Source organism: Oenanthe melanoleuca, chromosome 4 (genome assembly GCF_029582105.1).
Source record: "Oenanthe melanoleuca isolate GR-GAL-2019-014 chromosome 4, OMel1.0, whole genome shotgun sequence".
Classification (NCBI taxonomy): Eukaryota; Metazoa; Chordata; class Aves; order Passeriformes; family Muscicapidae; genus Oenanthe; species Oenanthe melanoleuca.
In genome coordinates, this window is record NC_079337.1 from 4,293,676 (window position 1) to 4,311,011 (window position 17,336).

Sequence of the window (17,336 nt, forward strand, 5' to 3'; positions counted from 1 at the left end):
GAGACAGGGCAGATTCCGAGTATCAAAGAATCGCAGACCACAAAGGCGCTCTTGTTCCAACCATCCCGCTGTGGGCAGGGACACCTTTCACTATCCCAGGCTGCTCAGAGCCCCATCCAACCTGTCTTAGGGCATCCACAGCTTCTCCCGGCAACCTGTGCCAGGGCCCCCCACCCTCCGAAGAGACAATTAGAAAAAAAAAAAACTACCACTGTTAATTATCACACCATCCCTGGAGGTGTTTTAAGAAGTGTCTGGATATGGCGCTGGGGGATGTGGTTTAGGGGTTGCAGTGCTAATGACAAGTTGGTGGTTGAACTTGATGATCTCAATGGTCTCTTCCACCCTTGATGATTCTATGTCACTTCAACAGAGGTGATCTTTTTTCACTTGCAAACAGATCTCTGTCTCCACTGGCTGCTTCATCTCTTCTAAATTTTAAATAAAACCAAGTGAGAAAGTAGATGGAGTTTTGAAATGAAGCACAGGGAGGCTGAAGAAGCACTGAGGAAGTTTAATGCCATCCATTCCTAAATAAACGTGGCTTTAAATGGAGCTGTCAGTCTAAAACTGAGAGTTCTTCCCCCTCTGCACACACCAGCTACATCAAGTCTGGTGAGATTCTCACACCACATTCTCAACACAACAGGATAAACTAAGTTAGGTACAGCTTAAACACACTGATTTCTTCCAAATCCATCCAAGTCCCTAGGAAATATCTTCATCCATTCTTGCAGCTTGGGGACAGGCTACTGTCATCTTTAAGAGCAGTGAAAACATTTTTGCCAAAAGGATATTTGGTATTTACATCTGATTTTTCTTGAGCTATTAACACTGTACATAAAACCTCTGAAGAGTTAATATACACAACAGTTTATATAAAGTTTACTACTGTATCCAATATGATAATAAATATGAATGAAACCTAAGAGCTGACAATACAACGAAAGAGTAAGTGTTTTTAACTTGATACTGAAATGCCCTGGTTAAAACCAGAAAAATATCTTTTTCCTTGTCAGGCAGCATCAAAAAAAGCAATCAATCCATCTTGATCACAGCCATCCAGAATTTCCAGAAGGAGAGGAACTTTGGTTTTCACATTGGTGCCTTTAAATTTAAATTTATCTATGAAGAGATCTGTGATCATACCTGTAAAGGTAAAATTCCAGGAATTACTATTTATTTTCAATAGGAGGTATCTCTACTTTTAACTCATTATTACGTATTCCAGTTGTTAGAAGATTTTTTTAACTTCACATTTTAAACAGTGCTTTAATTGTGAACAAGTCCAAGACACTTAACTTTTATACATTCTTAAATGCCATCCTGAATTTGAACACAGTCCATAATTTGAATTTGAACCATGTCCATAAAGACAAGAATCATCTAAATACAAGCAGCTATTTGAGCCATGTCTCTGGACAAGAAGCCCCATTTAAATAAAGCTGAATTCTCAACAAACCATAAAGTCTCTCGAGATGTGCAGGCTGTCTCTTGTATTCCTCGAGCAGCTGATCTGCCTCTTCCAAAATGCTGCGGTATTTTGGGAGCAGGAAGTCCACGTTGCCTTCATGAACTTGTAATTCCTCAAAGACAGTTTAGAATGGTCAGAGCTAACAGCAGGTAAGTATCATAAGAGCAAGTAAAATGAAATAAGCTTAGCTATGTCAGAAGGAAGTACTTCAGAGGGAAGACAATCCTCTTCTAAACTAGCAAGTGTTATTTTCAGAGTGCCTCATTTTCTAGTCTTCTAATGAAATGCCAGATGTCACTTCACAGACTGGATTCTCAAAATCCTGTATATTACTGCTTCCAGCACTGAGCCAGAACAGGATCACACCATACAGACTCAAGGCTTGACCACACCTTCATTTTTAGAATAAGGGAATTCCTAAAAAAGTGTAGCACACAGTAAAGTCCAAAGGTAAAAGTAAAACTCTGAAAGTATGACTCAATTTGTGACAGCAAAAAGTTTTGAAGGCCTCTTCTAAAAAGCCTCAGTCTATCAGCAGACCAGTTTGGGATGGTTGATAATATAGATCTTTTTATCTTCCAGAGAAAGGCACTTCTGTTCTAGACAAGAGGTAATTATGTTGTGCACTGTGAGTCTGCTGGGATAACAGCTTTCATCAAACATTAGATTATTTTACTGCCTGTCAGTAAGTTATCATCCAAAAACTGAGTGAAAAAAAATTTGTCCAAGATTTCCCATCTAAAACAAGCAAGATGTACAACACCACTATTATTGCACAAACACAATATGCATTAAGAATAAATTCTCTATTATTGTTTACACCCCTGGTTTGCCAAATCAAGCCCAAGTAAAAACCTTTAAGTGATAATAGATTCTCACTGGTATCCAGCTTTTCCACTATCTAAAGAGCTCTAACAAATATTTGATTCTCCCAAAAGCACAAGAGAGAACTGGTTCAATGTTTGCACCTCCCCTCCCATTAAATAAAAAATACCAACTTGATGATGGTGAGCTTTTGACAGAAAAATCCTGGTTGTTGGAAAAAAAATCCAAGAACTGAGACAAGCTGCCTAACTGGTACCTCCCAAGGCTACTGAGGAGGGTATTAAGCAAAATATTCAAAAGGACATTATTCAGAAATTAAGAGACACTGGGATGAAGTTCCAAAGCAAAGAAGTTGCATGTGGCCTAGATGACCTAAAAAACCATAAATGTTAGTGGAAAGAGGGACAGAAGGAGCTGGAAAATAACAGCAGGCTAGGAGAGAATGTTAGATGATAAAGCTGGCTGCCCTTCTACCATCCAATTAAAGCATCAGTAATCCCACATGTTGTTCACTAGTTATATAGCAAAAAAGAGAATTTTCCTTGAAGAAGTTTGTCTCCTAGACTCTTCAAATACATTTAATTTAATTTAAGGGAACAGAAGGGGAACAGATCCCACACGACACACACCTCACTTGAGCCATGGTCTGGTATTTTATGCTGTCAGTTTTTATGCCCCCATGAAAAATCAAACCCCAGGAGTTCAAATACTTACTCTCAAAGCATCTATTAAGTGAACCTTCTTGGCCAGAAGCTGCTGATACTCTAATTTAGGGTGGATAAGCTTTAATGTGTGCCTCACAGATTCTTCATTTACATCTAGAAGGGAGTTAAAAAGAACCCCAACAATCAAATGAGTACTACATATTTCATTTATGGGAATAGCGAATGAACTCAAGGACAACAAAAGAGAGAAGAATTTTTACCATATGATATGTTGAGATTAATCTTCCTTTTAGTAGCCTCTTTGGAAAGCACATCTTTGAGGATGGATATTGTAGAGATGTTGTCAGATTTAAAATATCCCTCACCTTTTCTATAAAAGAAGAACAATTTTAAATAAATAACCTTGAACACACATGCATGCATTAGGTTTAGTAATTGTATTTTACCTGTAGGTACTTTCAAGCTGTGTTCCCAGGAAAGTGTTCTGAAAATAGAAGGTGATGCACTCTCCAGCAGGAGTCTTTTCAGGCACCTCAGGCAAGCAAAACACAACCCAGGAGTGAATTTCAGCAAAACTGAACTGGCCTTTGAGTATCAGTGTATTCATGGGCCTGTGACATTAGAAGAGAAAAAGAACAGTTAATACTTAAGAAGGAAGGATACTGTAAAAAAACAAATTACCACCAGTTCCACGAGGTGGTTTCATTTAATCAGCACCCTGTAAAAAATCAGGGCTCTCCCTAAGTACAGATACATATTGCAGATTACAGCTAGTTTCCTGTACTTTAAAATGCAAAGCTACATGCACATTCAAATTTTACCTCCCACTAGGCATGTCAAATCTAGACAAAAACAAGTTGGAAGTTTTTGATGTCCCACTTCAAGTTGTTAAACCTGAAATTTAGGACAAAGGTAAATAACTGACAAGAGCAAATATGACTAAGACAGTGCTGTAAAGCCCAGATGTAGCATTTTTATCAAGAACAAGGCATAGTGGAGCTCATTTGCACTCTGAAGCCTTTGATATCCTCCCTTCAGTCTTTCAGTTTTGGTTTGAACAAGCAGATCCTTGGAGGAAATACAAGATGTTAGCTGAAGGTAGACAAAATCCAACAGAAATTGTGTAAAATGCTAAACTCCAGTAACAGAGAGATAAAGGTAAAGAAAGTCTTGGCTCAGTTTTGAGGCTAAGTTAGCTGTGAGAAAAAAAACTGGGGAAAAGGGTGGAGCAGAGAATGAGGCTGAAACCGAAAAGACACAATTACCTACAGAGGAAGGTTCCCTCTCTCTACCACACCCTCAGCTCTACTAACACATGGGGCTGAGCTATAACCCAGGGCAGTAAAATGAAAAATAGCCCCAAAACAAGAATGGCAACCCTTTTAATCCATAACTTTTATTAAGAAATCCATGAAATGGAACTACAGGCTCAAAAGTGTAGGTCAGGGGTTAGAAATTCCACGCTTAACTTTACAGAGCAAATGTTTCAGCTGGCTTGTGTCACTTTTTCCAAGTGAAAAAGCATTGATTTTTCTTTGCACATACCTGTCCTCATCAATAGAATGAGTTCTTTGGTGAAGTGAAAGTGGCTTAATTTGATATTGATGAACTTGACAGGTTTTTGGTTGAATTCTGGGAGTTACATATGCCTGGAGTGTCCCGTACTGTCCTTCAATCGAGCGAACCTGCACAGAGGAAAGAAGGACCCACAGAGAAAAAGGGAAAAAATTATTTTACCACTCTTGGGAAATCTAGTGAATATTCAGAGTATGTTAAAGAAAGCCTCTAGTATTTCAAGAACATTTATAGTACTATATTTACTTGATAGTACCACTATAAATAAAGAAGGTGAGGTTTAAAACGAAATGGAACATAGTCCAGTGAAGTGCTGCTGTATTAGATGAATTAAATATTAATAAAATAACACCCTCTAACTACATTTCTGATCTGTTAAAAAGCCTCAAAATTGAAAGTTTTATGTAAACATGTATCACATTAGGAGGCTGCAGGAAAAAAGAAAACCTCATGCCTGTGTGCATGCTGAGCATTTTTCTAATCAGGATTTCCTTCATTATTTCCTGTGGTGGTTACCATAAAATGTGTGAATTTGGTGGATCCTTAAAAATAAACTCCAAAATACCCACATGCCTTTAAGTATAATAAGCATGGGATATCAGGATTTTCTTCTTCTCCAAAATACAAATTGAGTCTCTGTTCCCTTGTTAGTTCCCAATGTAACTTCCTTCAAACAGTTCACAGGATAAACAGTGCCAGAACTTTCTTTCCCACACCTCCCCTCAGCTTCAAGTGCCCTCAGAATCCTGTATTTTCCCAATCTGTGATGTCTTCCACTGCTTTCATCTCAGGGACACTCAAAAACACCCCAGGCTCTCCTCAAGTATATTTTTAGAAGCCCTTAGAAATCCTAAAGACAAATAAAAAGGAACACAAACCCCAGATTGGAAGGTTTCAGGAAAAAAACAGGAGTAGAAACTGGACTGATCCACATAAAGAACTTTGCATTCCAAAGCAGGACTAACCATTAATTTTATGGAACATATTTTTGAGCATTTTACCTTAAGTTCAAGTCTTGTAGTATTTGCTTGGCATCTGTAAGTTGCAAGAAGAAAGTTGCTATTTGGCTGAAAAAAAAACAAAACAAACCAAAACCAAAACAAACTTCAACAGGAAAATAATACTAAATAGGTCTGTGGATTCACAAAATTTCTACAGGTCTGTTTTAACTATAGGTGTGTTACAGTGAAGTTTTTGCTATGCATGTACATTAATTTACAAAATTTAAATACAAAAAAGCAATCCTTGGTTCTTCTGAATGTTCCAATTAATTTTAATTATGATAGAATTAAAAAAAAAAAATCTCTCTATAAGGAGAATACAACCAAAGCTTCTTATACTCTTTAATATCTCTATGAAGATTACATAGATACCTACTTTTCATCTGAAAAATGTATATCAGCCTGCCCCACTAATCTGCAAAATTAGTTCAACATTCAAAAACTAAAAGAGGATCAGTAAGAAAATACATCCCAAAGAGTGCTAAGTTAATCATCATAAATGGCACAAAACCTAAAATAAAAAGCTGATTTCTGGGAGCTCCAGGGCAGAACAAATGCAAATTCAGTTCTTAAAACAAAAATAAAGGACTGTTAGAAGGGAAAATATTTTACAGAAGATTTTCATAAATCCTAAGGTAGTTTCTGGATTTTCTCCCCGGCCCTCAGTGTCAATAGTCATTCTGTAACTATTTAAGTCTGTAGTTATTATACATAAAAAAAGGCCATGCAAGCATTTGACTCCCCACACAGCAGAATTGTCACATTCTAAAGATATTGCTTAGAAATTAACTATGTAAGAAATATAACACTCTTCACCTAAACTAACTGAAAGCAAATGTACATGAGTCTATGAAATCCAAAGAAGAAGCAATACTGAATACTCTCATAATCCTCCTCAGGAATGAAAATAAAGGAAGAGAGCAGGTATTTTTGTACATATTTAGGTTTGCCTTATATCAGGACCTGCATTTAACTGCTAATTCTGCAGCATCTCTAATGAAGCTGTGCTCTCCACAATTACCAAATGAGTACTTTAACTGAATGTATTTTAAATCAGGGATATATAAATCCAAGTTCTATTTTAACTACACAATGTTAAGAGTTTCCATCGTGCCATCTCTACAGACATCCCCTGCTTCACTCACCTCAGAATCACAGCTGCTAAAACTGACAACAGCAGAATTTTTATCCACATCCAGCAGGTCTAGTGGGACATCACTCTGCAGAACACAGGAGGAAGGAAAAATAAAGAGCTTATGTTCCTGAGTAGCTCCAAGTGCATTTATCCTCTGACTGTCATCAATCTTGGTAATAAGGGAGAGGCAAGCAGATTGCTTCATCTCAGAGGCAAAAGCCTAATAGACATGCAGCTTACTACTTAATCCTGGAGTAACATGATGGTCTTTTTCTCATTCCCTTACAGTGTCCTGAACTCCTGGGGGGGATGGCTTACCACAACCTCAGTGTAAAATCTGTAACTGTCTTTCAGACAGGAAAGGTAGATTAAACAATTTCATTATTTCTCATTTACCTATGGAAACACCTGATAGTATACAGTGGCAAATTAGCTGTAGCTTAGCATTGTTCTGTAACATCCTTAATAAAAACAGGATTTTTATTAAGAAGTGAGAAATAAAATCCTACAATACTTCTTCCCATTTATTATAGAAAACTCGCCTCATAAATTCCTCCTTGTCACATGCATTTCCCAAAGGAAGGTAATTCAGTACTGTTACTCTTTCTGGCTACCAAAGATGGTATTCATTTCAGCTGATAAAGTAGGAGGAATAATTAATTAAGGCTGCTGTGATGGGCAGGAGTATTTCTCCCCAACTGCACACAAATCAGACGCTGTTCCACACTGAAAGTGAACAGGTGGCCCATAACATTCTGAAATTAATTTTCCGCTACAGAGGGCACTTAACTGATGAGTGAGGATGTGCACCTCATTTAACTGGTGTTTAAATAAGGACATGCAAAAGCAAACACAAAGTTACAAAAAAATCACCTGTTACAGCTGGTATTTTGGTCTATTTTGGTAATGTAATATTGCTCTGCTCAATACAAATTTGTTCCCTAACAAGCATGTCCTTAAGATGCTGTAATTTGGTTTTTTGAATGAGAAAGTCTCTGAGTGTTTTATTGATGCATCAAGACAGCCAACAAGAACAAGCCCCACTGACCTGCACCAGGACATTATCTATGGCTGTCTGCACCTCCAAGATGAGGCTGTAGCTGGCATCATCCTTGTTCAGTGTGAACTTGTCATTCACACTGAAGGCAGGTACTGAGGAAACTGCAGTGCTGGATTGAGAGGACTGCTGGTATTTCTCCCGTTCGTGAAGTACTTTTATCTGCAATTGTTCCAATTCATTCCTAAAAAAGTGAAACCACTCATCATGTCTTTAAAAAAGGCATGTATAGAGCTACCCTGGAAATTAATTAGTTTAAACTTGCAAAGTAATCCTATTTATCTCCTGTGCTTAATTTTCCAGCCAGAAGTGGCTGATGATTCCCCTTCGATGTACTTAGCAAAGATAAAATAGAAACTCTGTCACATGGACACATGGATTTTATGTATTCCTTGCCAAAAGAGGTATTTGAGACACAGGAATGGACACTCTTTTTCCTTCAAGAGTACAATGCATTTTGAATGATATGGCAGTGACTTCTTTCCTGCCATCATTTAGAAGCTAAAGAGCAGCAAGGAAGAAAGGAATCTTATCTTGCTGATATTGAGGCAGAAAGCAAAGAGGACATCATCATGTGAAGGCAAGACATAAAAAGACTGTGAAATGACCCTGCTATTCATTTCTACTTTGAAAAGGTTTGATTCCACTTCTACATATATTAATGATAAAGAAAATCCAGTGAGATAGGAAGGAGAGATGACATTTCAGCTTTTAACATTTCCATTCTTCCATTTAAATTTCTTTCTAGCGCAATTACCTTAAGGATGAAATCTTGCTCTGCATTTCTTGGCTTAATTTTAGTTCTTCACCTGATCCACCTTCTCTATGGACAGGTTCTGTAGTCAGTCCTGTCAGCCAGCCTAAACCAATATATGAAGTTTATATTCCTTATAAGCTAAAAAGAAAATTCTACACTCAGCTATTTTATGTATGGAGTGATGTTTGCTCCACACACTGAGAGAATTGAGCCCAATTTAATCCTTTTTTGTAGGATTAATCCTAGACACTGAGCATCATTTTTATGGGTTTAATTCTTAAATTGGAAAACATTACTTTTTTTTTTTCTTTCTATCAAGTAATTTGAGCAATAAATTCCTCTTTAACAGTTTTTAATTGAGCAGTTTGATTTCTTCTCACCTCTTTTTCTGACAAAACCTTGAATTACTGGCAGTACTGAAAACAAAAGAAAAGCTGCGCAATGTGTTCATAGCAAACCAGATGCTGCTCAGTGGACTTAAGAGGTTGGATGATGCTGCTTGAAAAAAAATATACTTTTGCTTGCAAAATTACATTTATTTATAAAAGCAAATACTAACTGATTATATTGATACCTCAGGCATGATCTGCAGACATGAATGGGTGTTTATAGCTCTGGTTCCCTGCCAAAATCAGTTAGTGCACATCCTAGCAGAATTCACCTTTGAAAAGCTCACAGGGGAACACAGGCTTTCACTTTTTCCCCTTCTTCTATGATCCATGGATCTTTACAACATTCCCACTAAAAGAAGCCACAGTACCATGCAACAGTACCATGGCAAATCATACCAAAACAATTCATATGAGGTCAGGTGTAAGAGTCTTTTGATCACTCAGAAATGTTTAAAGGAGTTACTTGGAACACCACTGTTTCTCAGTAACTGACTGAGGATTGTATCTTGCCAAATGACATGATTTTCATCACAAGAAGTTTCAACAGGTTAAATTTTAGCACTGAAGGTAACTAAAGAGAGAGAATTAGCAATATTTTAGCTCCCAGCAGCTGACATATGCAGCGTGTTTATCATGGCCTCTGTCACAGACAGGCCAATAGCTCAAGACTTATAGAGGAGCTGCTGAGATGCCTCTCATGGGGGAACTTTTCTACTAAAATCAAAATCAACCCCATTTAAATCATTGTGACACTGAAAAGGAAAGAAATTATGTAAAAGACAGAAAAATAAAAGAAAAACATGCTTGTATATCAGCATTTTTCATATATATTAAAAAATCAAAACTTCAGACATAATTCCTTCAGACATACTCATTAATTCACCACAATAAGGCAGCAGTTTACACCAAAATATAGCCAGTCACTGTGTTACACATGATGAATATCTTAAAATATAAAATCCCCACAGTTTAAGTGGAGAAAACTTTTTTTTAAAGTGTAAATATTAAACCAGAAGAGATCTTTTCAACACAAAATTTTAAGAGATCTGAGTTGCACTACAAACACAACCTGCTTCATTTTATTACCTCACCACACATGGCATTTATTGTGCCAATTATATGAAGCTTACCTGAGTATGTTGCTGCTAAAATTTCATCATAGCCATCTTTTCCCACACAGCCGCCCTGGATTGATGCAATGCTCTCTGATAAAGCCTTCAAAGCAGAAGGAAAAAATCACTGCACTCATTTTAGAAGATTTTAGAAGATTCTACTCCACATAGCAAACACACTGAAAAGTTGAAAGTAGAACACTGATAGACAGTGTTTTTCCAGCAGAAATTAGCAATCTGACTGAAGTGAAATGATCCCTCTGGATCCAATTACTATTTTAATCAATTGGCAACCAAAGTAATTATGCTCAGTGAAGCCCTGGCAGTTTCCATTTATTAACCTGTAAATCACAGACTACACACAACACCTTTAGTTCTTCCACTGAGAGCTACTCTGTATTAGATTTCACCCAGCAGTCAACTAAGCCAAAAGTTTAACACACTTTCTACATTGTTTTGATTTTTGTTCAACACACAACTAGTTCTGGTTCTTATGTGTTTATTTATTTATTTATATTAATCCATACTGATTTAAGTTCATATTGTCAAGGTTACGAACCTTCAAACCACATATTTTAGCAGTAATGATCATATAAGTTTTGAAATGCAGATTTTTATTTTTAATTTTTTTTCCAGCAGAGTATGAAGAATGAGGACTTACATAATCATGTCGAAGGACAGGATCATCAGCACTCTCAAAATTATAAATCTCTATCATTCCATCATCTCGTCCAACAAGTAATTCCTTAACTCCATCTCCCAGGATGTCAAAACTATCAATACACAGAATACCTAGTGAAGAAAACAAAGCCATTTGCTTCATCTTTATTAGCTTATAATACAATAATACACAGGCCACACTCAGTTACACAGAAGGAGACTCCTGGCCAGCTTTTAAGATAATAATGAGATTTCTCGATAAGTCCTTGAGGTTCTGTGCTTCAGGTTCAAGGTTAACTTTTATGGCTCCATATTTAATAGAAAGACTAATACTAGGAAGCATTTTAAGAAAATAATGTGGTGATAATTCTTATAATTAAATAAAAATGTATTTATACATCCCATTCCTGATGTCCTTTACAAAGCAGTATGGGCAAATAGATGTTCCAGAAGCAGCACACCAAGGCTAAAACTGGGAAAGTTTTGATCAGTTATTTGGGAGACATATTCCACCTTCAGACAAAACCCTTTACTACTCTTTAGAGATTATAAAACCACTGAACATTTTATAAGTTTGGCAGGTGTATTTACCAAATATATGCACACTTAGAAATAGAAAAATTATAAATATCTCAATCAATCGTATTTAAATCAACACTGTTTTACAAACACCACTTTAAAAATAGTGTAAAAACAACATCTTGCTAAAATACTGGAAATAATATGAACTCAAAATCCAAAACTAGACAAACTGATTAAAATTATTTGTCAGAAAATCAGAAGAATTAAAGAGACATTAGTCGTATTGATATCACATACTGACATAATCACAATATGCCTCCAAAGTTATCTATGAATAAGATTTCCTGATTACCCTACTCTTAACAAAGCCTCAGGTATGCTGTGAAGCTAAAGAGTGACAAATTGAAACACATACCTCCTCTCTTCTTTTCATTTCCAATTTCCCACCTTGGTATTGCCTTGGTACCAGTAATCTGGGTGAGACCCAATTTCCCATCAGAAGTCCCGTACACAATCTCTTCCCCAGAATCACCTAAACACAGAAACTGAATTTAGAATTGATAAAATCAAGCACACCAGCTTCAAAATGTTGTGTAGTTATACCCTGCAGCCCATGGGAAAAGGGTGATGTGCAACAGAACTGTCAGGCTTCAAAACCAAAACCAAATCCACAAAAACTGCACCCATCCTGATCATTTCCTTGTGGCTATAGCAATTCTGTGTTTGGCTGCACCCCTGCACTGGAGTTCTGCCTAAAAACCAGTCAAAATCTACTACTACATATTTCAGCAAAGCTAGGCTGAGGTATAAAGGTGATTCAATGGACTTTACAGAAGAAAAAAGGAGAAATCCTTCCAGAACACACACCCAGCAGTGAATGTTGCGCCAAAATTTCAGCAATTAAGAACTACTTTTCCAAACCAGCTCTGGATGTTTGTCACACGAACGAACTGAAACTAAATTAAGCACCAGATTAACATCCTAAAGCGATTTCTATGAGGTGAGAGCAGATTAGCAAGAAGGATGATCAAACTATTTTAAGTTTGAACCTTCCAGTCTTAGCTTATATTAGCTCTACTCAATACTCTCGTCCATCCATGCATTACAGTTATGGAAATCCATGTGTAAGAGAAACACAAACCCAAAACCTGGACATGGTCCCCAAAAGTCCGGGTTGTTTTTACATAATGAGACCCCTAGTGTTATAAGAGGCCTTCAATTAAATGTGAATATAATTTAGAACTGTCTAAAACTGTCACATCTTTCTGTCTATTTATATGTAAAAAAATTTACCTCACTTTCCTACTGTATTTTTAGCATCAGCTTAAAAATCAAGACAAAATAATTAACAAAGATGAGCTACAAAATCTTAAAAATATAGTAAAATAGTATTATTAATTATATGTATATTCAAAATCTTGTTACCCCCATTGCCATTGCTCAGAGCAAGAACAGTAGGTGGTCCAGGAAGTTCTACTTCATACAGCAAATCAGATCCCTAAAGACAAAGAGAACAATCTTAAATGACTTTGTTAAAAAAAACAAAAATCCCACAACCAAAACAACAAAAAAAGGAACAACCCCAAACCACCAGCTATATACTAAACCAAAGCCCCACAATGACAAAATTATTATGGATCATACTAAAAGGTAAGATTTACTTATTCAAACTCCTATGGGAGAACCATTTCTAAGCCAAAAACAGGGTGAAGTCTGTAGAAATAAAACACAGGACTCTTGAAATATGTTGTTATCATTAAAAATGATCCAGGAACTCATCTGGAAAATTAATATGTTAAACCGCTTAGTATCACTCAAGACTTGTCGCAACAGTAATTTATGAGAGCAAGAATTCCCAAAGTGATAAAGACTTCAGGAAATTAAGTGTGTATCTGAGCACTTTTAGTTAGAAGGGACCAATCTGTCATTGACTTCCACCTATGAATTCCAAAGCCTGTTTATAGTGGTTTCATTAATCCTCATTTTTTGCAAGTTTACGGTAACGATTTTCCTTTAAGAAAAACAACAGAAAGGGAGTGCACCAGCACCAATGCTGCCAAGTAAGCCACAGTACACTGATCCTTAGGATGTTTAAGTCATGCTGATATACATTCCCTTAATAATTAGCCCAATTCCATAGCATCCATACATAAAACATAAAGAAGGAAGCATTTTAACCTGTAGCACCCTGAGGATTCTGTCCTGACACGCAAGCACCGGTGTGATGCAGTTCACTTTGTCTACAGGAAGGCAGAGAACATCATTGATTTTATCTCCTGATAGGAAGTAGTGCTGGTCCTTGCAGTCACAGTAATGGTTATAGATGTAGCTTGCACAGAGAAAGAGATCTGCTCCTGAAATGTACCTGAGGAAAAGAAAACACTTCCTGTAGCACCTTGCTGCAGCAAGAGTTTTTATGCCTTACTATGCTTGCAGCTCCAAGGTATTACGGGCCTTGAAAGCTGTTCCAGCTTTTAGAGTTCTGTATAAATATTAAACCCATGTGGTTTCTATAGCTCTCATATCTCTACTTTGTCTTCAGGTAAATATCTAAGAATATCTTTATAGAAATTTCATTACTATATTTTTTATGCTGATTTGTCAATGGCAGCATCTCACAACACAATCCAAAACAGATTTTGCTCCAGGAGCTCTGTGGGCAGGACACCTTGTGGCAATAACCCCAGCTCTGCTCACACAGATTTTGTACCACTGTGAGTGCCTCCAGACCACTCCCAATTCCCCCTACACTTCCAAGACTTCTCCATGATATTCCAAATTCCTCCTACAGGTTGCAGCAAGACTGGCACCTGGTGTCACCTACACAATTTGCTCAGAATCATTGCATAAAGCCATACACTAACAATCTGCTACAGCTCTCAAAAAAATGCAAAATATCATACATACATAGCTTTGATACTTTCAGCAAGGTTAGTTTCAAAGGAAAGAAACTGCTTCCCTCTTTTTGTGAAACCTCTGACATCGGATCCAGTAGCCACAAAAATTTTCTCCTGTGGTGTATTAAGAGCTCCTCCCAGCTCCAGTCTGGAGATCTTTTGTCCTGGCAGTGTCTTGAACACTGGCTGTCAACAGAAAAGCAATTTTCATCCCCACAATATGATATTTATGGTAATCTTTTAACAAAAAGATAAGAAATTTCTTTACAATTTCTAGCAAACTAAGATGCAGTATGTTGTACACAGACAAAAAAAAATCTGTATACTTATCTTCAGAATCACAGAGCAACCAAGCATTTTATCCGTAAATAAATACAAAAAAGCTTTAAAACATTATAAATTAAGACTTCATTACTTCAGTGTTATTTATTAATTAATGGGGAAAATTCAGCACTACTATCAACAGTTTTGTTTGTGGTTAGTTTTTTATTTTAAAGAACAACACACACACTCCCTCCCTCTCACGTTACATTCTTATTCCAGAAGTCTACATTGATTTATTTGTATTGCTATAGAATACTTATGATCTAACCATGAACTTCCTGGAGAAGAAAACCCATGAAAGAAAGAAATTTTTTATTGAGCTGGGCATAAAAAGCAATCAGTTTGTCCAAACCTCTAAGGTGATTTAATGAATCTCTGCAGGTTTTTGTCCCATTACAATAACTGTGTATGTGCCCAGGCTTAAGCCCAACTTAACTGAAGTGCAAAATGTGTGGACATTACTTTTTTTGGTGATGATCCACATTAGTTTTTGACTCTATAACTGTGGAGGATCCTGTGCCTGACCAGTATGAGATCAGCATGCCATCACCACAGTAAGGCATCAGTCCACAGCTCTACCTAGACACCTTCCATAGGCATCTGATTTGCCATCTCAATAAAAAATGGACCTTCAAAGTTCACTGGGAAGAACATTTTAAAAACAAAATTTTAAATGGAACATTTCCACTTACCACAGCTTCCCCCTTTTTTATGCCAAAACATGTAACGACCCCATCCTGATCTCCAACAACCACCTTCAAAAGTATAATACATTGTTATTTTTTATTACACACACAGCTGTGATTTTAAATAATGCTCTTCCTGTATTGATACTCAAAATTCTAGAGTACTTAATTACAGGAGTAATATATAGGAGTACACTTTAAAGATCTATATAAAATGCTATAGATAGGACATTGAACAGCAGTTCAAGTACAGGCATTTATAATCTTTTTCTTGTTTCTACTTGTAAACACTGGTGCATTTGGGAAGAGTTATGTTTTCACACTAAGACTTTATTATTGAAAGAAGGAAAAAAAAAGCAGCTATTTTTATTGAGTTTCCCTAACAAGGTTTCCTTAATTAAAACTTACATTAAGAAAAACTTAAAAAGAAGTATTTCATAGAATCATCAAGGTTGGAAAAGGCCTTTAAGGTCATCAAGTCCAAATATCAAGTTGTCAGTATTACTGTAACCCGTAAACCATGGCACCCAGTGCCACATCCAGAACTTCTTCAACACCTCCAGGGATGGAGACTCCACCAGCTCCCCGGGCAGCCTATTCCAATGCTTGACCATTCTAATAGTAAAACATATTTTTTAATATCTAATCTGAATGTCCCTTGTCTCAGCTTCGGGCCATTTCCTCTAGTCCTAAGTGTTAGTAAAACCAAAATAGAGAAATATGGAGGAACTCCCTTGCGATTTCAGCAACGCTGCAAACTACATAAATTCCTTTCCTGAATTTTCTTAAGTTTTCCAATCCCAAATTCAATTTTTTTTCTATTTTTTTTTTTTTCCCAAAAAAGCTCTTCCAAACCCCCAGAATGGGGGTAACCCTGTGACGTCCTATATCCAAGGAAACTCTGGAGATGATTAACGATTGGATGAGGCATAGGACAGGAGAGGCAGCGAAGCAGCGGGCGGTCGGTACCTTCTGCGTGGCCTTCTTCCCGGAGGCGGGCAGCAGCCTCATCGTCTTCTGCGCCGTGACTCCCACCTGGGGATGGAAAAGTCGCTGCTGAGAGGGGCCCGGAGCGCCGGGACGCGCCTCGGGCCGCTCGCAGGCCCCGCCGCGCGGCCGCCCCTCGGCGCCAGGCGGGCCGTGCCGCCGGGACGTCTCGTCCCGCTGCCGGGGCGCTGCCGGGGCGCTGCCGTGCCCACCTGCAGGTAATCCACGCGTGCCAGGCTCGGCTCCATCGCTGCCGCGGGACCCGCGTCCCTCCCGCGGGCACGGCGCGCCCGCCGCCGTCACCGCGGCAACCTCGGCGCCGAGCCCGCCTCCCATTGGCTGGGCAGGAGGGCGGGGGCGGGGCCTCGGCCAGGCGGGCGCTGCGATTGGTCGGAATGCTCGCGGGGGCGGGGCCAGAGGCGGGCAGAGCCGGGAGCGCCCCGGGGCGGCTCCTACAGGAATCCCGGGATGGGTGCCGAACCGTACGGGAGGAGTGGTTTATTTAACAACGAAGCCAAAAATACCAGCCCTGCACAGAATCTGAGTTTAAAAAAAATCCACTACCACTTACCTGCTGGTTCTCAGCAACTCCTTGTAGTCATAACCATGAGTCATGGGTTTACACGCGTTACTAGCACCACTAATAAAGAACAAGATTTCAAGTAATCCTCCACTCATCTCTAGTTGGTTTATTGTAGTATGAAAAATCCTATTTTGTACCTGGACACTGCAAGGAACAGAGTATTACGCTGTATCTGTTACTTTTTTTGTCTTGCAAATTTAGTGCAAAGAATTCTCCGTATGTAATCATAAACCTGTTAAAATATCAGCAATCGATACCATTATACCTTTTTAATGCATAAATGCAAAAAAAAAATGTTATGATAGTTCTTGCTTTTAGACAATTAAAATGAAGAGAGCAATCTTTTTGTGGTGAGTTAATAAAAGTTTCTAAGACTAAATTCCAGAGAAGCTGTACATAAAGTTATTTAGTGCTAAAAATCTACAATACATTTTTTTCAAGTATAAGATACTGAAATATTATTGCCAATAAATAGTTGTGCTGTAGACGAAGCCACGGTTCCTTGTCCAATTATTCACATCTCAGCATATTAGGATTTAGTTTCTCACTGAGTTTATGTATTAAAATTGCCAACTCTTCTGTTGCTTGGGATTTGTCCTCCAACAGTTCATAGCGAAGACTGGAGATGTCCTGTTTGATTTCCTTTAATTCACCTGCATTAATAATGGAAAGAAAAACTTGTTA

The 17,336-nt window shown here is 37.9% G+C and overlaps 2 protein-coding genes across 2 annotated transcripts in view; both read right to left on the reverse strand.

Annotated features, from left to right (window-relative positions):
• Nucleotides 1–463: 463 nt before the first annotated feature.
• On the reverse strand, nucleotides 464–16,627 carry BBS7 (Bardet-Biedl syndrome 7). The gene is made up of 19 exons (XM_056489995.1): nucleotides 16,282–16,627; nucleotides 16,052–16,117; nucleotides 15,089–15,151; nucleotides 14,083–14,258; nucleotides 13,354–13,540; nucleotides 12,601–12,673; nucleotides 11,591–11,707; nucleotides 10,655–10,785; nucleotides 10,012–10,096; nucleotides 8,490–8,592; nucleotides 7,724–7,916; nucleotides 6,686–6,760; nucleotides 5,541–5,606; nucleotides 4,510–4,649; nucleotides 3,411–3,575; nucleotides 3,225–3,334; nucleotides 3,014–3,117; nucleotides 1,463–1,586; nucleotides 464–1,149 (listed from the first exon to the last, which is right to left on the reverse strand). Exons 1-19 carry the CDS (start codon nucleotides 16,315–16,317, stop codon nucleotides 1,016–1,018), a joined length of 2,148 nt encoding a protein of 715 aa, XP_056345970.1. The 5' UTR covers nucleotides 16,318–16,627; the 3' UTR covers nucleotides 464–1,015.
• A 116-nt stretch (nucleotides 16,628–16,743) lies between these two features.
• Nucleotides 16,744–17,336, reverse strand: part of TRPC3 (transient receptor potential cation channel subfamily C member 3) — a 33,224-nt gene continuing 32,631 nt past the window's right edge. Inside the window, exon 12 of the mRNA XM_056489994.1 lies at nucleotides 16,744–17,305. Coding sequence (XP_056345969.1) covers nucleotides 17,163–17,305 — 143 coding nt within the window. The 3' untranslated portion in view covers nucleotides 16,744–17,162. The remainder of the gene's footprint in view (nucleotides 17,306–17,336) is intronic.